This window comes from Castor canadensis, chromosome 7 (genome assembly GCF_047511655.1).
Source record: "Castor canadensis chromosome 7, mCasCan1.hap1v2, whole genome shotgun sequence".
Classification (NCBI taxonomy): Eukaryota; Metazoa; Chordata; class Mammalia; order Rodentia; family Castoridae; genus Castor; species Castor canadensis.
The window spans coordinates 105,313,173-105,340,395 of NC_133392.1; the positions used below are offsets into that span (position 1 = coordinate 105,313,173).

The 27,223-nt window shown below is 34.6% G+C and overlaps 1 protein-coding gene across 7 annotated transcripts in view; it reads right to left on the reverse strand.

The window, feature by feature from the left end:
• Positions 1–27,223, reverse strand: part of Lrrc7 (leucine rich repeat containing 7) — a 509,113-nt gene that overhangs the window by 162,525 nt on the left and 319,365 nt on the right. For all 7 annotated transcript variants that reach the window (XM_074079777.1, XM_074079774.1, XM_074079778.1 and 4 more), the window contains one exon: positions 24,263–24,326. In XM_074079777.1, the coding sequence (XP_073935878.1) occupies positions 24,263–24,326 (64 nt within the window). The remainder of the gene's footprint in view (positions 1–24,262; positions 24,327–27,223) is intronic.

Consider the following 27,223-nt stretch of genomic DNA (forward strand, 5'->3'; position numbering starts at 1 on the left):
TAAGTTTCCAACACATCGGGGGACACACTCAAACCATGTCCAAACCATGGCAATGCTCATTGCTCAGTGAGTATAAACTGCTATCCTCATTTCACAGAAGAGATTTAGGTGTAATGAAACAAATGGATGTGCTCAAAGTCATACAACTAATATGTAGGGAAGGTGACCCTGATATTAAAATTTTGTAAGATATGGTAAGTACAGTTCAGAAGTAGAGGAATATTCTGGGGAAAAATTTTATAAAAATGGTTCACACCAAGCCTGATGCTTCTCAGGCAGGAGTCGTTAGAATGAAGGTGGGACAGGAGGGTATCAGATGCTAGAGACTTTACTTCCTTCTGCAATTTTATTCAATTAGTATTTGTTAAAGGCCTATTATGTTCCAGATTGGAGGAAAAATAGTAAACAGACAAATCCTTATGAAAGTTTCCTTTGCTACATAGACTTTCCCTTTATCATTCCAGGGGACTAATGTGGCACTTTCAGAATTTGAGTTAAAATTTGGTATTGTGTAGTCACTTTTGTGTTCTCTTTCACTACTTACCTTTGGTCCTCCAAAATTTGTGTCCTTTCCTGTCCATTTGAGTTCTAGATCTCTTCTTGTCTTCATGGGGACTCTAGTCTTGAATTTATCTCCTTTTCATACACACTATCAATCTCTGTTTCTAATAGGTCACTTTCAGCAGCATATGAACATGCTTCAGTTTCCCCCATCATTAAAATGAAATACTGTTTTGATAGACTCTATAGCTCCTTCTATATATTTCTCCATTTATTTGCTGTTCTTCATGGGAATGCTGTAGAAATAATTTGGCCACTTTGCTTCTGCTTCCTCATCTTCCCTTCACTCCTCAAAGTATTCTTAGATACTTAGCACTTAAAAAGTGCTCTTGTGGAAGTGTTTATGACCTCCCTATTGGAGCTGGGATCCCTGAAGTATAGCTATGTAAGTCAGACTTAGTAGTTAGGTAACAATGTCACACAATGAAGAATAAAGAAGAATAAGGAAGAAAAATAATTTTAAATTATTGCATACATGCAAAACTTCCATTAAAACCCAATGTATTAAAGAAAATTCTATGGTATTTTCAGGGTAGAAAACTTTTAGTTGCCAGGGCCATCTTTGATTCTAGAATCTTTAGGTGATGTATGGGCATTCATAAATGTAACCATAATTATGGTATATTACATAGTTTCTATGGTATACCTATTTTCTCTATTTCTTAATGTTTAAAATATGTTCATATACTTTTATATGCACCACGTTTTATTATTCAGGCACTAAGTAGTGTGGCTGCTACTAAAAACCTGATAATGACCCTTGAAGGTCATAAAGATGCACAGCAAATCTAAAATACCTTCTGAATCATAACAGACAACTGCTGTTTAATGTAGTAAGTTCAGTGTAATTTACAATTTGAATTCTTTGAAAGCCGGTAATCATTATTTGTTGTGTAAAGTCATTTATTTTCTATTAAGCTGTTTATTGTCTAAATACCTAAAGAGAAAATAACAGAGAAATTATATTACCAATCCGCTAATCAGTATTTCACCAAACGAGAAAGTAGACTGTTAAAGTGTGCGTGCAGTATCTTTTTTGCTTTAAAGCCAATAAATGAGAAAGCAGAAAGCCTACTGCATATGTCAGTACTGTACATTTATTCAGTGGAAGTGAGAATCTATATTAAAATTGCTAATTTTTCCAGGTGAAGACCATTTGGTTATGTGCTTGGTGGGAAGAACAGCTCATTAGAGGCAGGCAAGAACTGAGTTATGACATGTTCATATTCAGGTTCTGAGGAAATCCTGTCTGCAGTTTGTGCTAGAGGGGAAATACTGAACTGAGTCATGACCTAGACTTCTACTTAGCTAGGGGATACACACTGAATGCTTAATAAATATTCATTAAATGAAAAAATAAAAAGATTAGTGTTATCAGCAGTGACCTTTAATCTAGCTGTGCTTTAATTTCCCCATTAGAGGAAGAGAAATGTTCACACTTATCCCCCATGATCTTGCTGTGTGGCAGTATTGTGCTGATCAGTGAGATTGTGAGTACCAAACATCATGGGGTTTTAAACTGCATTCTGAGAAATGTAAATGTTTTAAAACACGGAGTTCTATGGGTTAAGTGGAATTTGAGCTATCAATTTTCTTATTGGTTTTATTTTGCTATTCCTGAATATATTGCAGTAAGTTTTATTGCTTTTGAATATATTATCTTCTATTTTTACAGCGTATTCTAATCTTTATTCTTCTGGTATGCATTTATTTCCAATTAGGGAAATAAATTGGGATCAGGTTAGAATATAAATAGTATAAGTATTGCTGTATATTTATTATTTTGTTTTTCATATCCCACAGAAACAATATCGACTGGTAACAGAAAATTATATAACATTCTTTACCATCCATCCCTAAACCTGATTTTTTAAGAAATAATAATAAACTAAACCTGAGACTTATAAAACTTCTCAACCTTATGATTAAAACTCATAGTGTTTATTGTAAGTATTCTAATTTAACAAGTACACACCAAGCACCAACCCTATATCCAGTACTGTTTAATGGGGTACACGTTCATGTACATGTGGGAGGGAGAAAACTCAGGCCATAATGTGATCTCAGACAGAATGTGTAAATGGAGAGAGATATGTAACTCAGAGCTAAATATTGTGGCAAAATTGTAATAGTATATATGCCAAAGGAAAAATTAAATGAATTGAGTAAAATAATATTAGTCCACTTGACCAAATACTCTATGAACTAGCAAAAGAGTAAATCCAATTATTTCTTCAGTCTTGTTTTAAACACACCCCTGTTTCTGCATTAACCAACTGCTCTCTTAAAGTCTCAGCTTCAGTTTTCTCTGCATGGATTCTGCAATCTGAAGTATACCAATTAATTACATAGATCTTAATTAGCTTTACACAATAATTGAATGAACTGTTTGCCAGGTATATTAACTTGTTAATATAGTTCTACATCAGCACACTCAAATTATTCTTATGGCACTATGTTGATTCCCCTATTAACCCCCATTTGGGGGCTAATTGATGCTGTGTAATTTAGTAAAAATATAGTATTTTGACACAATCCACAAGAATCAAGGTTATGCAGTTTGAAATTAAATGCTGAATTGGTTTGTCATTGAAAATCTGCTTTGTTTAATCAAATTTTTCTCTTATATTACAAGTGAACAATGAATTTTGAGGTTGTAATATTAACCAAAATGACACAGAAAACATACCAGTTTTATCAAACTAATTTGTATTTTATCAACTTCAAATGAGATATTGTCTTGGCTATGTAATTTTTTCTAATGTTTATAATTCTGGAACTCCCAAGGAGCTGTTTGACATACTTTTACCCTAACTACCTAGCTTTCTACCCTCATCACAGTCACTGTGGAATCCCCATGGTCCTTTCTGCTTCTTCTTCTGTCTGAATCCTCTTTTTATTCATCTTTCCCTGGTTAATTTCTACTCATCCTTTAGATTTCAGATCAAGGTCATTTCCTCAGAAAAGTTTTTGTATGCTAGGTCAAATTTCATTAAAAGTTCCTTAACCTGTGTCATGGATGAAATTCTATATTTCTGAGTGAACTTGTTAATATTTGTCTCCTTCACCAGACTGTGAGTCAAAGAAAGCAAAGGGATTTCTATTTCCATGTTACTTTTGTATCCAGAGAGCACAAAAGAGAGATCAATCAATCTACTTATTCAACAAATGTTTATTGAGCACTTACATTAAGCACTACACTATGCTCAGTGTGAGGGATATAACAAAGAACAAAGCATAGTCATTCATCCAAGAATTGCTAATTGAATGAATGAGTCATAACTTGTTGATACTAAGAATTCCTTATCAGCCTCTCTTCCATGTAATACTGAATCTTCAATTAGTATCATGCCTTTGGTGCTTTGCTATAAATGTTTTGTGTACAGTGCTTTACAAGTAGTATATCACTAACAGTTGTTTGAAAGATTGATGAATGAGTAAGTGTCCACGTGACTTAATTATAGAAGTATAGGCTGGTGCTGGCTATGTCCTAATACCAAAGGGATATATTTTATAATAAATACGTTTGCATAACAGGTTAACTTTTTTCATGTGTGAACAGATTTTCTAAAAATAAGAAATCTTTGCTTTAATTATTATGGCTATTTAGTATATGAATTCACATGAAAAAAGCCAATAAGAGATTTGGGTAAAATGTGAATTTTTATAAACATGATATAGAAAAAACAAGTTGCCTAGATTCAACTTGTAGCATATGCTTTAATCTATTTTTTCTTTTTCATATAGAGTTGTGAACAGATGCCTGGGCAGGTTCATTCTGTACTAAATCTTGCGTTTCTACATGTACCATGGAGGTGGATGTTTGCCAAGTCAGCTCCATAGATCCCTTGTCAATCAAAACCACTTATCTTTTCTCTTGTTAAATGAAAATGAAAATGAGAGTTCTGCTAACAAATGTTTATTTTATGCAGTGGGGAGGCATCCTCATCTCTCATTCCTCCGCCACAAGAACCTTTTGCTCTTGTTTAGCTAATCTAGTTGTCAACCCTCAGCACACTTGTGCTTCCTCAACTCTTTCACTTTGATTTGTCAATTTCCTGACTCACATGTTCTCTCCTCTCTCCACTTACCCAAATCCAACTCATTTTTCGAGGCCCAGAAAGGTTTTCTTAATTACCATGCTCACTCCATTAACATGTACCAGTTCCACAATGTTCAAGAATCTGCTATGGTAAAATGACATGGCTGCATATTTAGGGGATGCACATGTCCTTCTTTTATGATGCTTGTAGTTTAAGAGAGCAAAAAGGCACATTCAATAAATACATATTAACTGGTTACCACTTTCAAATGTACCATGGATAAAAATCATCTGGGGAGTTTGATAAAATACAGGTTCCTGGGCTCCACACAAAACTCACTCAATCATAATTTTGAAGAGTGTGGCCCAGAAATATAAATCTTTAATAAGTGTGGAAGATAATCAGAGAATGCTTCTTTAATATACACTGCTCACACACAGAGGTCACTAAGATGAGAGAACAGGTTCCCTGGCCTCGAGGAGCTCACTTCCTACTTGGGGTGCATGGCTCATGGCAATCCAAATAAAATGTTATGTAATTATTGCATGTTAAAATGGAAGTGATTAGTGAGATGTTCTCAGTGACAAAAGCAGGTGGAACGAGTCAATATTAGTGGATGTACTAAGAGCATAATTTAGCCTCACTGGGTTCCCAAGGATTAGAAACCCTTTAAGGGCAATATTCAGCTTGCAGTAGGGGAAGGAAGAGGGAAGGTGGTCTGTTATGATCACACACTCATGTGTATGGAGACAACTATGAATAAGGCAGAGAGTAAAAGGTATAGTACAGATCTTGTCAAAGATCTGTAGTAGAGAGGATTATTTCTAGTAGTAAGATCAGGGAAGTTTAAAGATTTGAGCTCTGCATTTGAGCTAGAGAAAAGGTAGGATTTACAAACTGTACATGGAGTTGAGTATCAGTAAAAGCCAGGCACACTGGAAGGAAGAATTGGTGCAAATAAGGACACAGAAGCAGAGAAGCATGCTGCATATATGGATGACAGCAAGCAGCTCAATTTGGATGTGTGAGGTGTGAGAAGGACAATTTTGGGGACACCCTAAAAAGGCAAATTGGACCAGATGTTAGGAGACCTTGAGTACTAGAACTCAGAGTAGCATTTGTTTTTTGGACAACTCATTTGACACTTTAATATCTATTACTTTTTACAGTTTGTCTTCCCAACCACTTAGACTTTATTTGGAAGTAGGGACATTCTTCATGTCCCCTGGAATGTAGATAATGCCTGGCATTTGGCAGGAGTTAAAAAATTCTGCTGACTGATCAAGAGATTCTGTTTTTGTTTGCAAGAAGAGGGTTTCCATAGCATGCAGGAGGACTGTGCACCATGGGGCTTGTCTGCCCTGTTGACATCAGTTAAGCATCTGAAAGACTGTCATTGTTGACAGCCACAGAGGCCATGCTGGGAAGATGCTGGAGGTATCTGAAAACAAGTAATGCAATTCTAGCCCCTTGAGGACCTCACTGCAAATGCATGCTTCCTTTATGTTTTCCTCACACTAACTATAAATATTTTCTTAAATTTGTGTTTCTAGCTTATTAGCATAATTTAAAAATATGCACCTGCAAGGGAAAAATAGCAACTACTCTGCCAAATCAACTGTTTGAACATTTAAAGTATCATGACTGATTGCTGTAATCTAATGTGGACTATAAATTTGAGGAAAAACCTTTTTTTTTCAGAATTTTTTCAGAACTGGCTGGATAAATTCAACAGTGTGGCTATTGAAAAGGGTTGTTAGAGTTTTCATTGGGAAAAGTTATGGCCCCTAATACATTCCTATGACAAAAACATATGTCTAATGCATGCAGTAAATTCATCCAGAGAAGGAAGAAATATTTACTGAAAACCTACCACATGTTTGGTAATTTTCTAGATTCAGGGATACACTAGTGAACAAATTGCTTAAATTTGTGGAATTTAAATAATAATATCTAGTAGTTTGGTTCAATTATTCAGCAATAGCAATAATTATTAGTTGATAGTTATTAGTTATATTACATGAAACCTAAAATTTATACATTTGTATATTTGTATATTTTCTTCTGAATCTGAATAATTTTCCTCTGTCTTTTACCAATAACATAGGGTCAACTACACAAGTGAGTCTGAAATAGTTATATACAGTGCAGACACATTTACAGTTACAGATTTGTATTTCTTTTAGACATTTTCACCTGTGTGTTTCAAAGGTACTTCAAACTCAGTATGTTCAGAACTATTTCTTCTTTCTCTCAATTTCCCCCTTCACTATACGCCTCTTATTTCAATTAAAACAATACCAAATCATCCAAATTACAAGCAATTCACTTTTATCCACCTCCCTTATGTTCTGAAAATTCATATATATTTCGCTATGTATAATTATATATGTATTTCTCTATGTATAATTATATAAAAGGTTTTTATTATGACATTTGCATACATGCTTTGATCATATTCACTTTCTTTATTACTCTTTCTTATCCTTTCTTTCCAAACTTCCTTTTCTCCTTTTACATCCTGAATAGTCCCCCTTTTGCTTTCATGTTTTCTCACCCTAGATTTCATGTGTGAGAGAGAACATGCAATATTTGTCTTTGTAAGACTGGAATTATTTCACTAAACATGATGATCTGCAGTTCCACTTATTTTCTTTCAAAAAATGCCATGATTTTATTTTTGTTTATTGTTGAATAAAATTCCACTGTGTATATGTATGTGTATATGTACCTATATACATACATATACATGTGTGTATATACATATAATGTGAAACACATTAGAGGCAGAGAAAGTTATTGGGACTCTTAGGTGCCATATAACTTAAGCTTAGGGCATTTCAGATTAAACATTTTCTCTCGCTCTCTCTAAGCCTCTTTTCAAATTGCAAATCCTCTCCTAGCTGCAGAGCTAGCCAGGAAAAACTATGGAACCTAACATGGTTTTGATTCACCTTTCCTTTATGGCCAGGGATGTTGAGCATTTCTTCATGTGTTTTTTGGCCATTTGTACGTCTTCCTTTGAAAATGCTCTGTTCAGTTAATTTGCCCATTTCTTCATTGGGCCATTAAGTTTTGGGGAGCTTAGTTTTTTGAGCTTCCTATATATTCTGGTTATTAGTCCCTTGTTAGATGTATAGCAATCAAAGATTTTCTCCCATTCTGTGGGTTGCTTCTTCAATCTGGTACCATTTCTTTTGTTATGCAAAAGCTTTTCAGTTTCATATAGTTCCATTTGTCAGTCCTTTCTTTTAGTTGCTGAGCCATTTAAGTTCTGTTTATGAACCTATTGCATATGCCTATAAATTCTAGTGTATTCCCTACCTTTTCCTGAACTAGCTTCCCAGTTTCATTCATTTCCACTAGAAATGAATGCCCTAAATACTAGTCCATTCATCAGACTTTACATGCCTTCTATTCTGTTTCCTTATTTATTCAAGGGCATGGCAACTTAACATCTAAAAGAATGAAGGGTGTTGGGAAGGATGCTTGCTTGCTCTTTTAGTAATTTTTCAGCTTGCTTATTGGTTGTCTTAATTTCCTAATTCTGACTTTTTTAGTTTTTTAAAATTATTTTTAATTTCCCTGCTGCCTTATCCTACCCATCTTGCCTCATTTTCTCTGCCATTTACTTTTCAAGGCTTTCCTTACCCTGAGCTGCTCTGTCTTTCCTCCCTGAAAGTCATTCTTTAGTTCTCCTACTTTATTTTCTATCGATCTGCCTGTTTCTGCATTGTGAGCTTCTTATTTACATTACTCTTATTAAGACTGAATTTCTGAAAAGCTAAATTTGTATTTAATTAATCTTTGTGTCCTCAATTCTTGCAGAGTATCTGCATAAACAGAGTAAATGTGTAGTGAATGAATAAACAGCAAGTTGAATTAGATGTCAAAAGGGATTTATCTTTCATCTCTCCAAGTTTCATTGAAATGACAATATGAAAACAATGCTGCTATTAGTGAACAGGAAAAGATAAAAGCAAAAAGGCTGAAATTTAGAGGACTTTGTAGAAGGGAAAAGTAAATTCAATTAGCTATAAAAAAATTCAATGCCAATCACCTGTGACTTAATAGAAACCCAAAGGGATTCTTTTGGGAAATCAGAACTGCTTGGGTTTTCTTTCTTTTATTATTCATATGTGCATACAAGGCTTGGTTCATTTCTCCCCCCTGCCCCCACCCCCTCCCTTACCACCCACTCGGCCCCCTCCCCCTCCCCACAACTCCCTCAATACCCAGCAGAAACTATTTTGCCCTTATTTCTAATTTTGTTGTAGAAAGAGTATAAACAATAATAGGAAGGAACAAGGGTTTTTGCTGGTTGAGATAAGGATAGCTATACAGGGCATTGACTCACATTGATTTCTTATGCGTGGGTGTTACTTTCTAGGTTAATTCTTTTTGATCTAACCTTTTCTCTAGTTCCTGTTCCCCTTTTCCTATTGGCCTCAGTTGCTTTTAAGGTATCTGCTTTAGTTTCTCTGCGTTAAGGGCAACAAATACTAGCTAATTTTTTAGGTGTCTTACCTATCCTCACCCCTTCCTTGTGTGCTCTCGCTTTTATCATGTGCTCATAGTCCAATCCCATTGTTGTGTTTGCCCTTGATCTAATGTCCACATATGAGGGAGAACATACGATTTTTGGTCTTTTGGGCCAGGCTAACCTCACTCAGAATGATGTTCTCCAATTCCATCCATTTACCAGCGAATGATAACATTTCGTTCTTCTTCATGGCTGCATAAAATTCCATTGTGTATAGATACCACATTTTCTTAATCCATTCGTCAGTGGTGGGGCATCTTGGCTGTTTCCATAACTTGGCTATTGTGAATAGTGCCGCAATAAACATGGGTGTGCAGGTGCCTCTGGAGTAACCTGTGTCACAGTCTTTTGGGTATATCCCCAAGAGTGGTATTGCTGGATCAAATGGTAGATCGATGTTTAGCTTTTTAAGTCTGCTTGGGTTTTCTAATGAACTTCAAAATTTTGTGTAGATTACCATTGCTTGGGAGGCAAAATTTATAGAATCTATTAACATGAAATATGCATATACCAGCACAGAAATTCTACCTCTAAAAATCTATTCTTTGCAAATATTTGTATGTATGTGCAAAAAGTGAGTTGGTCATTGTATCACTGAAATACCAAAATATTAGAAAAAATACAGATGTCATAAAAAAGTTATAGATTAGATAAATAAGGGGATGTCTACAGTAGGAAACTATATAGAAATCTTAAAAAGAATAAAAGATGTACATTGCTCATGATATATACTTAAGTGGAAATGTTCATGTTTGTACATGCATAGAAAAATAAGTAGCATGATAGACATTAAACTGGATTTATCACTGGTGAGTAGAGCTGGAAGACTGGTAGGGAGGAATTTTCTCTTTTTCCTTTTTATACTTCCTACAATCACTTTTGTAACTAAAGGGTAATCTAATGAGTTTAGCAATTTAAACAAAGAAAATCTTTGGACTTGGAATAGCAAGGGCTGGCAGTAAACCCTGTAATGACTTGAAGGACTTTCAGACATTGAAGGCTTAGCATTTAGAGTTGTCTCACTAGCTGTGATGGCTCATTAAAGATGAGCACTGGCTTTTAATATGAGTGGTTGGGTCAGCACAACCAAAACAGCAGTGAAAGTCTGTAACAAACTCGTCCTCATCAGTAATTATTCCACATCTTGCTGCTAAGTACAATTTAGGCCCTACAAATCCCTAAAATGGTTAAAGGAAGTGGTGGGTTGAGGGGCTTTCTGCAGACATTAGAATTCAACCAAAGGGCCTCATAATAGGTTGCTGACACATTAATCACTACATTGATTGTCCCTGGGTTGGACAGCAACATAAGAATTGTGAATTTGTCATTTCAAGAAGGGCCTTTTACTGCCATCCATTTTTCTCAGAGACCTCAAATTTGCTTCATTGTTTAATTGCTTGCTCATTCACCACAGCCAATATGGATCACCATGTGGAGATAGCCAAGCAGAGAGGGGTAGTAGAAAATCTACCAGAGGAAATAGAACTGTAAAGGACAGAGGTAAATGACTCATTTTCCATTTTCAACTTTCAGTTAGTATGTATTTATTCTTATATTAGTATTATCCAACAAGTTTTTCTTGATTAAAAAAATAGGCAAAGGATTTGAATAGGTATTTCTCCAAAGAAAACATACAAATGGCCAACAGCCATATGAAAAATGCTCAGAATCAGTAATAATCAGGGAAACAAAAAAAACACAATAAGATGTCATCTCACATCTGTTACAATGACCGTTATCAAACAAAATAAAATAACTTTTGGTGAGGAGGTGGAAAAACTGGAAACTTTGGGCACTGTTGGTATGAATAAAATGACATTGATGCTGTGACAAATAAATGAAACTACATATTATCCTACAACCATACTTCTGAGTATTTATTCAAAAGACTGAAATTAGTATCTCAAAAATAATTGTGCTTCCATGTTCATTGTAGCACTATCCACAATATACAAGACATGGAAGCAACATAAATATCAATTATTAGATGAAGTAGTGTTCTAAGGTCCATTGACAAATGAATGGCTCAAGAGATGAGTGGCATGTACATACAATGGCGCATTATTTAGTCTTAAAAAGGAAGGAAATATAATCATATACAAAAACATGGATGAACCTTTGGTACATTTTGGTAACTGAAATAAACCAGTCATAGAAAGGTAAATAATGGCTGATTCCATTTATATGATGTATTTAAAATAGTAAAACCTGTAGTAGAAAGTAAGAGTTAGGAGGAGAAGGAAATGGGGAGTTAGTGTCCAATTGGTACAAAGTTTCAATTATGCAAGGTGAAAAAGCTTTAGAGAACTGCTGTGACATTGTGCTTTTTCTTTTTTTTATTGTTGTGCTGGGGATACATTGTGGAATTTACAAAAGTTCTTACAATATATCAAATATATCATACTTGAATTCACCCTTTCCATCATTCTCCTTCATACCCTCTCCCTCCATTCCTAGAATAGTTTCAACAGGTCTCACTTTTCCATTTACATACATGAGTGTACAGTGTTTACATTATATTCACCCTCCTACACCCTTTCCCCACATTCCCACCACTGTCTCCCCCCACCTCCAGATAGGACCTGTTCTGCCCTTCTGTTCTCCAATTTTGTCAAAGAAAAAATAATGATATTTTTGTTTGTTTAATATAGCTACATAGTGAGTTTCCTTGTCACACTTCCATGTATATATGTATTATAACCCTAATCAGTTCATCTCTTCTATTTTTTCCTTGGAACTGGAGAACATTATGCTTATTCTTAATAATACTGGAATGTGTAATTAAAAAATTGTTAACAGGTTAGATCTCATATGTGTGTTTTTCTTTTAGCCAATTAAGAGAAAGGTAAGAATTGGAAAAAATTCATCTATTACAGTCTACTAGTCAAAACTAGAAATTCCATCTTTTGGTTGCTTAGGTCGTCAACCTTGAAGTCATTCTGAACTACTTTCCTTCTCTTCCCTGACATCCAATCTTTCAACAGATCATGTTGCATAAGAGCTTATCCATGCTGTTGCATATATCATCCCTTCATTCATTTTATTGCCTAATACTAACCATTGTATGGATAGACTACATTCTGTTCATCCATCAGTTGAAGAACATTTGGGTTTTTTTTATTTTTTGTCTTTTATTAGTAATGTATTCACCTAAAAGCTTTTGAATGGTCATGTATTCCAATTCTCTTCAGTATCATGGTAGACTAAAATAATGGTCCCCCAAAATGTCCAATTCCATCTCCAAAACTTACACAAATGCTACTTTACGTGGTAAATGTAATGTTACAGGCTGTGATTAAATTAAGGATCTTGAGATGGAAAAATTATCCTGCATTGTCTGAGGGGACCCTATATAATCACAAGGGATCTCATAAGAGAAAAACCAGAGGGTCAGAGAAGGTATAGAAGGAGTTGTGATGACAGAAGCAGAGAATGAAGTTATACAAAGAAGAGGCCATAAGGAATACAGGTGACCTCTAGAAACCAGAAAAAGAGAGAAAATGCATTTTCTTCCACAGACTCCATAAGGAAAACTGCCCTGAAGAGAAGTTGACTTTAGAAGTTCTGACCTCCAGAACTATAAGATAGTAATTTTGTATTGCTTTTAACCACTTTGTGGCAATTTGTTAGAGCAGCAATAGGAAACTAGTAGAGGTATAACTTTAGGCCTCTGGCAAGGGATTGATAACCAGAATATACAGGGTGCTCACAAAACTATACTCTCAAAAAATCAATGACCCAATGAAGAAATGGGCAAATGAACTGAACATAGCTTTTCCAAATGACTGAAAAAGCACATGAAGAAATGTTCATCAACCCTGGCCATAAAGGAAATGCAAATCAAAACCATGTTAAGATTTTACCTCAACTCCTGTTATAATGACTGTCATCAAGAACACAAACAACAACAAATGTTGGCAAAGTTGTGGGGAATAAAGGAACCCTTGTACACTACTGGTGGGAAAGTAAATTAGTACAACCACTGTGGAAAACAGTAAGGAGGCTCCTCAAAAAACTAAAAAAAGAACTGCCATATGATCCAGAAATTTCCCTCATAAGGTGATACCTGAAGGAATATGTCAGGTTAAAACAAAGACACTTGCACACCCATGTTTACTGCAGCATTATTCACAATAGCTAAGCTATGAAAACAGCCAAGATGACCCTCTACTGATTAATGGATTAAGAAAATGTGGTATTTATACACATCGGAATTTTTTTCAGCCACACAGAAGAATGATTTTGTCTATAGGTAAATGGCTGGAACTGGAGAATATCATCTTAAATGAAGTTAGCCATGTTCAGAAGGCCAAAGGTCACATATTTTGTCTATGTGGAATATAGGCTAAGTATAAATACTAACAATATTATAAGAAACAGGTCACACTAAGGGGAGGTCACATACGAGTGAGGGAAGGCAAAAGAAGAAAGTTAAGAAGGTGAATATGGTTGATGTACTCTCTAAACAAGAATGAATATAGAATTTTTAAACCTGTTGAAATCACCATAAGAAGGGGACTAAGGTAGAAAGAAGAAAAATAGACGCAATGAACCAATTTGGGATATATATATATATATATATATATATATATATATATAGTCACAAAGAAACTCCCTGTCAGTTTATCTTAAACAAACAAAAATACAATTTTTTTCTTTTACAAAATTGGATAACAGGGGGGCCAAACAGGTCCTGTCTGGGGGTTGGTACAATGGGAGAGGAGAGGATTTAGGAAAGGGATTAGGATGGGTATGTGGTGCAAATACTGCGTATATATGTAAGTAAATGGAAAAATGAGACCTGCTGAAATTATTCCAGGAATGGGGGAAGAGAGTTAAGAAGAATGATGGAGGAGATGAATTCAAACATGATATAATTGATATGCTGTAAGAACTTTGGTAAATGCCACTGTGTTCCCCCAGTACAATAGTTAAAAAAAAAAAAAGACATAAATGGACTTATCACCTAGTCTAAGGACTAAGTCTAAGGATACTTAGGCTACTGTGTCCCTCTAGTCTTCTTGCTGTCCCTATGTCAGGATTGCTCTGACCCCACGGGGTTGTACTTCCTTTTCCAGTGTATACCAATCTTCCACCTACATATTTGCATGAGTGACTTCTTCATCTCCTCTTGTTTTTTACTAAAATGTCACATTCAGAATGAAGCTTACTTGGTTATCTTAACTAATTAGAACTCCCCTCCCCATTACCTTATCTTTATTATTATTATCTCTGAAATTTTCACTATTCTTTAGTTTTGGTTCAGTAGAAATAACTTTTTACTATTAACTTAACTTTATGTGATATATCCAGATGGTACCACTTCAACATACAAGTGAGGAAGATTTAAGTTTGAATATGACTACGTTAAATACCCTTTGTTAGTTTTTTGGGTGATTCAAAACCCCTATTCACAACTGAACAATGTTTTCTTGGGTGTACTCCATGGTCACATAATATTTCTATTTTCTTTGTAATGTCTCAATTATAAATTTGAACTCTTATTTGATGTACTTTACTCTGGTTTGATCAGGGAGCACTGTACCTGTATTTTCTACAGTAGAAACTGTTCACAGAATCACCAGACCACTTGGTTATATTGAAATAATATTCCATTCTCAGAAAAACCCATTTATGGAGAGGCAAGCAGACCTAATTAATTTCATTCATAGTGACCATTCATGATATTGAAGTAACGAGAAAAGGCAATGAGGGAAAATCTGCTTCCTTAGAAAACAGAGATAAAGATGATTTATTTTATTGTTAAGAAAAGGAAAGTTTGAAAGCAAGAAAATGAGTTTCTTTATTTGTATGTCTGACAGTGGAGACTGCTTATTAAATCCTAGGTCAACAAATGTTGCATTGGTGAAAGTGGTAACCCCAACTTGATCATCCTCTGATAGAAATATCTTTGCAGTTATTTTCAGCCAGAAAATAAATTTTAATTTAATGATTCATCAAAGATTCCTTTCAAATTCCAGTTAGTGGGAATACAGATTTATGTATGTATATATGTATGAATTAGTTGCAATTCCAGTTTCATGAAGTTTCAATACGAAATTTTCATTCATTTGGAGCAATGTCTAAAGTGAATTAGGATTGATACCTCAAAAGATGCTTATTACAAGATGATTGCTTTTCAGATAAATAAAAGTGTTTACTCCACCTCTGTGACTATTTGGTTTGAATTAAAATTTTCCTACTTATGCAGGCAAGGTTCCTATGATTAGAACTGATTGAACTGTTCACTTTTAACATCAAATGATTCATTCATTCACTTCAAAACATTTACAAGTGCCATTTAGGAGCTGAGTATTCTGCTAGATGCAGAGAAAGCTTTGTGGAGAAAATAGTGCTAAAATTGAGTCAGCAAAAACAAACATTTCTTTTGTGTATTGTTTTTAGGACACAGTACTTGTTTGCTTATTATTATACCTCTGCTTTTCAGATGTGAGCTTGCTCTTCTATGCTCTACTTTATAATTCTGGAGTTAAATACATTTCTTTTTAAGTGGCTCTGTGTTAGCTTCCATCAATAGGGCATACTGGAGAAATACTGGGGTCTGGAAGAAAGGACCTGCCCTTTGTATTCATTTTCTGGTCCTCTTATCATCTCCCCATCAACACCTTTTCACTCTGTAGTGACACTATACAGCAGTGATAGCAGTTGTTTATGCACTGTTGTTTTTCACACTGTTAGAACAGTCTTACAATGTCCCACAGCCAGGACACCATCTTGTGGGAGTGCCTCCTGACAGCCCCAGTTGTACCTTATCGTTCTTCAACCATCCTCTTCTCTTTGTTCCCACACTAGGGGCCTTGGTTGCTTCCTAAAGTTTTTAGCTTTGTGATATTTCTGTGTCCTCTACTGGCCTCTTCAGTTCTCTAGTACATGATTAACAATTCTTTGTATGAAACTTTCTTTGTGAAATAAGTGATATAGTTTCCGCCCTCTGACAGGCTCCTGACGGATACAGAAACTGATGTTCTTAAAATAAAAAATAAATTTTAGTTCTCAAGTTTGTCTTCATATATTAATAATCTCTGGCAATGTCTAATATATATATTATATATATGATACATACATATGAGATCTATGATTTTAGTAGTTTTATAAATGCAGGAAAAATAGAGGAGTTAATAATTAGGGTGTTTTAACTTTTAGGGTATCCAGTTACATAATGACAAATTTATTCTATTTTTGCTCTTTTTAGATAATCTTTACTTAAAGAATAATTGAGAAAATCTGATTTAATAGGTATGGCAAACTTATGTTGTAATTACTTATAAAGGAAATTACTGGGTATGTAAATAGTGCTTGCCTCAGGCAAACATGCATCTTAGGTAATCGAAAGCAAGCATACATTGGGCAAACTAGGGTAATGAAACTTCCCTACCATGCTTTTAATAAAATGAGTTTAATTCTAATCAATTTCAATTATAACTTAAAATATTAGCGTACTCAACTATTTCAAACTCAACTATTATAAAAATTATGTGCGAACATATTTACATTACTTACACAATAAATAGTCTACACAATGATTGACACTTCTTTTCAGTTATATAGAGTATCTCCATTCTAAGAATATTTATTTAATTTATGTCTTGGAAACATTTACTTGACTCTGTAAAAATCAAGGAATAAAGCAAATGGAAACAAAATCTGTGGAATAATGACATTAAAAATAGTTTATTATTGTACTTTTTTGCTTTACTAAACATTTAAAATGGTGATTTATAGAGTACAGAACACTTTTATGTTTCTCAATAAATATTCTAGTGTATCTATGGATGGCTACTTTTATAAAATATTTTTTATAATGACTACCTGACAGACTATCTCAAGTATTAGTAATTTATTTCCTGATGAAATCTCTGAACTTATAAATTCAATCCATCCTTGCCTTTTCTTTAAAAATTAAATACTGTTTCCTTTTACACATAGAATGATTTTCTTCTCCTTGACATATTTTTGCTGTTTTCACTTAGATGTTTTGTTTTTAAAATCATGTTTTGTTTAAAGAACAGAAAGAAGTCGAGTAGCCAATAATTTTGAAGTATTTCTGTTCCTAAGTAGCACATTAAATATCATCCAAAAAAAGTTGAAAATCCTCTCACCAATGATCTCACCATTGTACATGGAAATTCTGGAGAGTGAATACTGGATAATTAAGGAGGGAAGCAGAAAGAATCTCTTTAAGGAAATGACATAAATATTTAAAAATAATTTTTATCTGATTACTTTTTCATGAAAAATCATAAAATAATCAACAAAAGTAACTCATATTTCTAAGGCACTTATGCCATTCTTTTATTTATATTCAATCCAGATCCTAGCAGGAGAGTGAATAAATCAATAAAAGGCCAAATTTAAAGAGACAAGAATTGATAATGTTCCAAAATTGATCAATTGCAAGAACCCACAAAACACACAAGAATAATGTATACAAATCTCACTCATGAGAACAGATTTTAAAAAACCTGAAGCAGGATTGAACTAAACAGTTTATATGATGGCTTTACTCTGCATCTTCAAAAACTAAATCTTCATTGTGGTGGTATGCCTATGCTCTCATGAACAGATTAAATATATTAATAGATTAATCAGACTCTACCCTTATAAAAAAAGCTTCAGAGAGAGCTCACCTCCCTCTCCCTTCTGCATTCTACCATGTGAAGAGCCAGCAACAGGAGCCATCGTGGAAGCAGAGACACTGGCCCCTCAACAGGCACTTTTTGTGCCTTCAATGTGGACTCCTTGTCTCCAGATCTGTGTGAAATAGGTTTCCATTGCTTATAAATTATACAGTCTCCGGTATTTTTAAATAGCAGCACAGATTAAGATATGTAGGGTCATGATTATGATCATTTGATTCTATTGTATTTATTTCAGAATTGGAAAAGTGATTTTACATTACAGACTATCTCTATATAATCCACTGATTTAATTGATTAAAGGGAAAAAGAGTTATTTCAATAAATACGGAGAAAGTGTTTAAAAATTGAGGAGTGATGAAACAAAATAATCATTTACAAACTATCTGAATAGTGACATAGAAATCCATAAGGAATCTATAGAAAATTACTCATAATTTTACTAGGTTGGTTTAGCTGATGGTTAGATATAAGCTAAAAACAAAATATTAAATGGATTACTGTATACCTGTATACAGTATGATATGATTTTTGAAGGAGCTATGATTTTTGAAGAAGCACATTTAAAACTACAATGAAATGATAAGATATTTAGCAATATGATAAAATATGCAAGAACTTTTCTTGAAGAAAATTACAAAATATAGCAGAAAAGTGTTAAAATGGAAAAATAAATTGAGATGTGTGTCATGTTGATGCATGAAAATTCATAAATGACAATTCTCTATTATCAATCCAATTAAAAATTGAGTGTAGAGTCAATGCACTTCTAACAAAATGCCAACAACATTTCTTCTTTCAGAGAAACTTGATAAACTAATTCTAAAATTCATGTAAAAAGTAAATATCCAGGTGCTTAAGTTGGGGAGACTTGTCCTACCAGATGTACACACTTATTTTTTGTACTGATTTCTCATGTTGGTACCCAGAGAAACAAACTGATCCATGAAGAAATTAACTGAAGAATATGCAGAAATCATATTTTGTTGTGGTGACACTTATGTGCTAGGGATGTACCTCAGTGGTAGAGGACTTGCCTAGAATGTGGGAGGCCCCGGGTTCAATTCCAAGCACTATAAAAATAAGGAAAGTAAGGACTATTTAATAGATATTGCTTAGAAAACTGAGTATCTGTTAAGAAAAAAGTGGTACATGGAATGTAAAAAATTCAGTCAGATATGCATATACTTGACTATGAAAAATGAAATCTTTAAACTTTTGGTAGAAGACATGAGAAAAGAATCTGTTTTCACTTTGGGGAAAGAAAGGATTAACTAAGCAAGACACATAATCTGCTAGACACACAAAAATTATGCACTTTTCTAAGTTTCAATTAAGAATTTCTGTTCACAAAAGGATAGCATCGGGAAAATAAAAGGACTCTTCAGTGGCTGAGGAGATACCTGTAGTACCTATAACCAACAAAGGACTGGTTTCCAGAATATAGATGCAATATATAGTCTTATATAAGAACATAAATATCTCTATAAATCAACAAGGAAATGATAACCACAATGAAAGTGAGCAAAAACATGTAAAGGGGCATTTCATAGAAGAGGCAACATAGACTTCCACATATGGAAAAACCATCAATCTCCTTAGAGATTAGGGATATACAAATTAAGATCATAATGAGATGTCATTTTGCAGATATTGTATTGGAAAAAAAAGGAGATTGACAATATCAAGTGCTGGTGAAGCTGTGAAGCATGGGCATTCTTACACATTGTTGGTAGATGAGTATAGCTGTGTTGGAAAAGAAAACACTAGTTTTAGAGAAGAATGTGTGCATAGCTTAAGACCAAAGAATTCCATTTCTAAATATATGCCTTAGGTAAACTCTTGCACATACGTACTTATGAGAATATTGATAGCAATAGTGTAAAAATAACTGGACAGAAATTATTATTCAAGAAGATAAAAGAAAGGTAAATAAGTTGTGAAAGAGTCACATTTTTAGAAACTTAAGAAAAAGCAAAGTGTTACAATATAATTATGTAAAAATAAATACAAAGGAAAGAAGATGAAGCAAGGAAATATTGAACAATTCAAGATTATAGTTACCACTGAAGATAAGGCAAGAGAATGTTTAAAAAATTTGGGCTTGTAGTTACCTATGGCGATAAGACAGAATGATGGGGGGCGGGCAGGGAAAGCTCATGACTGGTAATGTTCTAGTTCAGCGTTCTAGTTTACAGCATACTTATGCTTTGTAATTTAGATGCATTATATATATTATACGTATCAAATTTGACATAACAAAATGTAAAGCCTCTGATTTTATTTTTTTCTTAAATTTGCTTTTGAATTCACCATTTTGTAGTTGTTGTCTGACAGTCTTCCTAGTTCAGCTATAAAGAAAGCTTACAATTATAATACCTATAAAGAATCTATAATAATGTATTAATACAAAACAGAAGGCACACTGTAATTCCATGTTGGTAGAGAGAAGCATCGATGTAGATGCATTTAGCCAGTGTGCTTATGTCATATTTGCAGTGCAATTTCAAATCTTATTTCTCTGACCCTCTTCCTGCTATTGAATTTCTGAACTTGAAACCACACACAGATCACTTCTCAGTCTGCTGTTTGTGTCCTCTGAACTGTGCTTTTCTTTCTCTGTGGCTTGCAGAAACCCTTTTTTGTTTCTTACGACTGATTCTTTTGGTGAAATATCCATAGCAGAGTTATTGGGGACTGTAAGAGATATTTTCCTTTCCACACAAGCCCTCTCCTTCCAGTGCAGGGAGTGGGGATGACAGAAGCAGTGTGGGAGCCTGGGACCTGGAAGCTGGAGCTGGATTAAAGGGATGGGATGGTCAGCCATGGCTCTGCTCCATTTCTATACCCACTGATCCCACTGCCCTTGAAGTTCCTTCCAGTCATGTCCAGTCATTTTCTCATCTACTCTTTCAAAGTTAACCAATATACCTCTTGGTTATATTGTAAAACCCTCTTGGACTATCAATGTAAAACCCTCTTGGACTATCAATATTGACTAAAAAAATGAGACAGGAGAATAAAATAGGTCTTTTTTGGGGGTGACAGTAGTGGGTGGGGGAGGGCATAAGGAAAGGGTGAATGATGGTAAATATCGTGGATGTATTTTGTTTTCATATATGAAAATAGAAGAATGAAACCTTTTGAAACTATACTAAGAAGCGGAGGTCTGGGTGGAGGGAGAGGAGATGAGGAAGAACGATTGGGGGGTAAATCTTATTATAAGCACATATGTAAATATCACAATGTATTCTCTGGTACAACGATTATACGCTAATAAAGTTTAAAAAGAGAAATGAGTGTCACAGAAAACATTTAATTAAAAAAGCTAAATAAAAAATCTTACATGGGGATGTGAGCATAGCTCAGTGGCATGGTGCTTGCCTTGCATGTGTGAAGCCCTGGGTTTGATCCCCAGTACCGCAAATAAGTAAAAAGAAACAAAACAACAACAAACTGGACATGTCTTCTCAAATGAAATTCAAAACTGGAAAATTTAATTCTAACATTTAAGGAAGCATAATTTTGTAACAAGCCAAAAAAGAATACAGAAAAAGAGATTATCATAAAAGCCAAGATACTGGTTACCTTTGAAAGAATGGATGAGAAAATGACCAGATGTGACGGGAAGGAACTTCCTGGCAATGCTATCCACTTCATCTGTGTTAAGACCTGCTTGCTTTGTGATAATTCAGAAGCTTACATTTTTGTTTTGTATACATTTCTGTATGTGCTTTATAGTTTTACAGTAAAATTTGTGCTAAAATACAAAAAAAAAATACAAGAAGGAATTTGATCCCTTCATCACATGCATTGTTTCTAGAACCTCTTATCAGAGCAAATTCTCTTATTTTCTCATTAAAAGTTGTTGCTGTCAGAAAAATAACAGCCTGTTCCACACACATGACTAACAATAGACATTTGATTAAGAGTGAATAACATTAGAAATGTGAAGTTCCATAATTACACTCTTCAAATAACTGAGCATCATCAAATAGAAGCTCCAATGACAAGTGCAAAATAAAGGGGAAAAAGACTCATTTTGTGCCTCGCCTGAAATTTTGTCATATCAAAAAACAAAACTTGTTTCTGTTTAGATGGTGTCTTAGATACCATAAAGCAAACATTTCAGTAATTTTAAATTTACTTTTAGTAAGTCTATTTTCGTAAAATAATCATATCTTATACATCTTTGTTAACCCAGGTCTTTATAGTAAAATAATGATTCACATATGTTGATATGAAAAGCTTGCAAAATACTTGGTAAATAAAATTCATTGAAACATATATTGTATGTTTATTGTAGATTCTCTTCCATGAAAACTTTCCCCAAAGCATGTGGAATAGATGGTATTGATACCTTTTTTTAATTGATGAAGAAGCTGATGCTAGAAAGTGAGTTGCAGATCTAAAACCACCCAGCTAGCTGTTGAGAGAGCTGAGAGACAAACACATCTGTGTGTACCCACTATCCATGTTCTTCCTACCAGTAGATCAAGAAACTTATCTTAGGAAAGTGTGGGTTGAGCCTAGATCCTTAACAACTAATGTCACATCTATCAGTATAAACTATCAGTGTTGCTGTTGTCTGTTATTATTCTTACTAATCTCTACCTACTAAATGGTGTAAAAACACCATTGATACATAGAATATGCAGTAGGTACCACCTCTCTAACATTTGGAAGAGGCCACCCTGAAAGCTGTTATGTAATAATAAAGGGTGCATACAAAGAAGAGTAAACTTGGCAGACAAGGGATGCTCTGGAAGTTTACCTTTTTTGGGCCTATTTTACTTAGCATATTACATGAACTCTCCCATGACAATGGGACCACTATTGGGGTTATAGCTGGTTAGGTCCTTCACAACAGAAGCTAAGGATGGACAGTCCAGCCTTGTGCTGGAGGTAGGACAGCACAGACTCTTGTATGTACAGACAGTGAGAGCTGAGTGTGGCCATACACACAAGACAGAGATGGCCAATACTCCCAGAGAGTTTTGCCTGAGCTCAAAAACTGATCACGGGTTCAGACTGGTGATTTAATACAGGAGGCAACACCATCTGTAGACTTCAGTTCAGGGGCCGTATACTTGAAACCATCCCTAGGCCCGGTAGTTCATTTCACCTGGGTCACAAAACACATAATCACCTTCTTTGCAAAGACGCAAATTCTTCTGAGGAAGAGATGGGGAAGGGGAGAGGATACATGGGAGACTGAGGACTTTTGTGCAAGAAAGATGAACACAATCTAAAGAGACCACCTAACACCCCAAAACAGATTGAACTTTTAATCACAGAGGAGTAAAAGTTGTTCTTTTTTACTATTAATAAACAGCTGACAGAGATGAGATAATGGTTCAATTGGCTATGGTTAAAGTAAAACAGTTAATATTGGTCGTGCAGTCAAAGACAGCATGAGTTAAGCCTTGTAACCCTTGTACCTTGGCACTTTTCACCAAGTCTTATACATGCATTATTTAATTTGATTCTCACACAAGCCTGATAATTCAGGAACCATTATGATCCACACTTTGTAGATCAGGAAAATTAGGCTTAGAGAGATTAAACAACTTGCACAAAATCACATAGCTAGCAATAGGGCTGGGGCAGAAAGGCTGATTAGTTACTTAAATGTCTTAATTTAAAAACAATTAAGGGCTAGAGGCATAGATCAAGATGTAGAATTCTTGCCTAGCAAGTGTAAGATCCTGAGTTCAAAACCCAGTAGAGCCAAAGAAATAGTTAAAATATACTTCAGATGAATTGGGTTTCTGAGATTTCATTCAATGGGAGACTTCTCAATAAAAAAAGCTGGGCCTGTATATAATGGAGTACTTGCTTTCTAATTTGCATTGGAGATTGCGGTCTTCAGCACATTTTAAAGAAATCCAGAGCCTACAAGAAGCAAACAGAATTTTGCCAATCATGATGGGACTGAGATACTGATATGTGTTCATTGGAAAGGCGCTTTCAGTACAACTGGAAATACAAGGCTATTGAGATTCATTCCTCTCATACTAGCTGCCAAACAGCCAACAAGGGAGAGTTCTTCAAAGTTATGGAAATTCAAGTTAACCAAGACTGTTTATTTCCTGATCAGCCACATAATAACTCTACGTGTCACCATGTTTATGTGAGCACTTCAAGCTAATTTCCATAAAGTTAAAGTGGCAACATGTCAAATTAGGATTAAATAGGATAACACATGTAACACATTTAATATGGTGCTTGCAACATAGTTGGTGCTCAACACTCTCAATATGCATCTGTTTCAACCCCAATATATTGTTAGTGAAACCAGCTTTCCTGGTTTACTATATAGTTAAACAATCACTTTAACTCTCTGAGTTTATTTTTTAGATATAGAAAATGATTTAATACCTGGAGCTACAAAGACATAGCAAAAAAAAAATTTTCCTGGAGTGTACTCATCAAATTTAGAAAATATATTTGCTTACCAGCTCACTGAATTCATTATTGCCTAGGTCAAGTCTTTCCAGTTGGGCCAGTTTATGCATTGACCTATAACAGATGGAGAAAAACACTATGATGAGGCAGTGCAGGATACATAGCTCTGAAAGATACTCTACTCGCCCTTTTGTGAGATTTACTGATTGTTTAATAGACCAAAATGGGATATTCTGCATCAAAATATAAATTGTAAATGAACAAAAATGTATGCAAACTGTAACCTGAAAAGCTTTAGTAGCTTATTTGACCTATAGCATTGGTTTATAATGCCAGCATATGGTTGGAGAACAGGGCTAGCTGCTTAACAGAAACCTGGGAATCTTAAAAATCCACATCAGTAGAAAGTATATAGTGAAGTCCCACTATCTATATTTTTGAGAATCACCAGAGTTTTGTGAACTAATGGATGAACTCAATTTTCAGGAAAGCATTCTAAAACTACAATATGGAGCAATTTTATCTTCAGTCTTGTCATTTTCTATTCCCTTGAATGAACTTATGTTACAGGCAAATTGTTATAGTCATTGTCTCCAAAACATATTGGCTTGATGATACAATAGCTCTGAGCAATTGAAAGACCTTGGGCAAGAGTTTGTGTCAAAGGCTGGGGTACCCTAGCACATTCCATATGCAGCCAGAATTTCTCAAACCACTCTTAAGTAAACATAGGACATAACACAAGATGGGTTTCCCTGACAAATTTTATCTCCCCACTATCTAGATCTTCTTTAAAATAGGTATAGAAATTATAGGGCTTTTATGAACAGTAAATGAAATTCTACTGCAATCCAGGCACTATCAGTCACTCAGAAATGCCAAAAGAAAAAAATGCTTGTACTGTTTCCTCACTCAGCAACTATTATCCATATTCTTGGATATGGTTCCCCACATGAAATATTTTATTACATTTGCTTATTAGATAGACATGAATATAAGTATAAACAAAAGGGTTTTTTTGAACCATTTGTGACTATTCCTAAATTGTTATATTTCCTTAAAATAAGAAATTATCTTACTGGTTATAGTATAAATATAAAAAAGAATATAAAACTGGTTCAACATAAATGCATAATCTACATACTTACTCAGATCTTGTCAGTTATCTCAATAATGTAATTTATAGCCAAATAATATCTAAGATGGGTTTTTTTGCAAACCCGTGATTTCAAAAATAAATAAATAAATAAAGGATATCTGTGATTGAAGGTTTGTAAGTAGACAAGTCTGAGGACAGGTTTCCTGAAAAAATATCAAATAGATAATGTAATAAGCCAATTGAGAAGGGGTGGTGGCAGTGGGATCATTGAGAAGTGGCTTGGTTCTGAATGTAATGAAGATTTGTACCAAGTACTTCATTGAAGGATTAACTATGAGGTGTGAGATAAAGTAGAATCAAGTGTGTCTACAACTACCTTTTGCGTGAACAACTAGAAGCATAAAGTTGCAACTGATTAATGGAAAAGAACAGATGAACTAGGGTTTTAGGTAGATTGGAGGTTCAGCTTCAGAAATAGTAAGAAGGGGATTTCTATTGTAGATCCAAGTAAGTGTCAATCAAATCTGGAGTTCAGGTAAGAAGAGCAGATAAGAGAAATAATTTGACCTTGGGAGCACAGAGATGACATATAAAGTCTTACAGATATGTCACCAAGGTAAGGAGTGCAGATGAGAAGATAATAAGTCTAAGAAGATGTGAGATTGAGTCAACAAAGAAGATTGAGTAGTAATGGAGTCATAGAAGAAAAATCAGAAGAGTATGGAGTGCTAGGAGCCAAGTAAAGAAAGCATTTCAATGTGGATGAAGTGACAAATCACGATGGTTGTGAGTCCTTGTGAGGAGAATAAATGCTTCATCAGTCACCAAATCGATACCACAATAGGTGCTTCTGGGGAAGGTGGTAGGTAGTACCTGAGTTCTGTGAAGAAACACTAGCGATAATTTGACTTTTTTTTCTGATTCTGGGAACATTGAGCAATATTCTGAGACCAAGTGGCCAGCTAACAAAAATGAGATTGAACCCTTCCAGAAGAAAGGTCAAGAAACAAGTGGCTGAGTATGGCAGGTGCTGAAGAGTCCCCTGCATGTGGTGTTTCAAAAGAGTCGTTTTAGGACAGCAAGTTTGCTGGTGAGAACCTCAACGAGCTAAAGTCCGAGGCCCTTCCACAATTTCCTGGATTCTATGAACTGGTGATTCTGACACCCAAGGAGAACACAATATAAAATAGAATATGTTTTTGTTGTTGGAAGACCAAGGCAAAACTAACATTTGGATTTATATAATCGATTCCCACTATGCCTTTTGGCATTCTTTACAATTTGCTTGTTCTGGATGTGTGTGTAGGGAGAGATTTCCTATGGGTTTTTCTAAACTATTCCTGAAGCTTAAGTTATTTTACTTAAAATATCATTTCTTCTGTTTTAATTTTATCTCATTTTACTTGTATGATCCTAGTTTCCATCAGCATTTAATTACCCTCAACAGTTTGATTTTGGGCTGGGAGCATGGCTCAAGTGGTAGAGCACCTGCTCAGCAAGTGTGAGGCCCTGAGTTCAAACAACAGTACCACCAAAACAAAACAAAAAACAGTTTGATTCTATGATTATATTATATTCCATTTCTGAAGTTATCTTTCCAATATGATTCTTTCATTTTATATATTTACGATTCTTTCATCTTATATATTTAAGATTATTACATTCTTATTTGTTTTTAAAATGTCCTTCAATACTTTTTCTACATTTTATGTTGTTAAAACTGACTGTCTGTGCTGGAGGAGTGATTTAAGTGGTAGAGTGCCTGCCTAGCAAACGTGAAGCCTTGAATTCAAACCCAAGATCCCTTTCCCCAAAAAAAACTGTCCCAATTTTTCTTTTAGAAGAGTATATGCATGAAGTTTTTAAATTTATGAAGATACAATTAAGTAAGTCTGTCAGGAAAATAAAATAG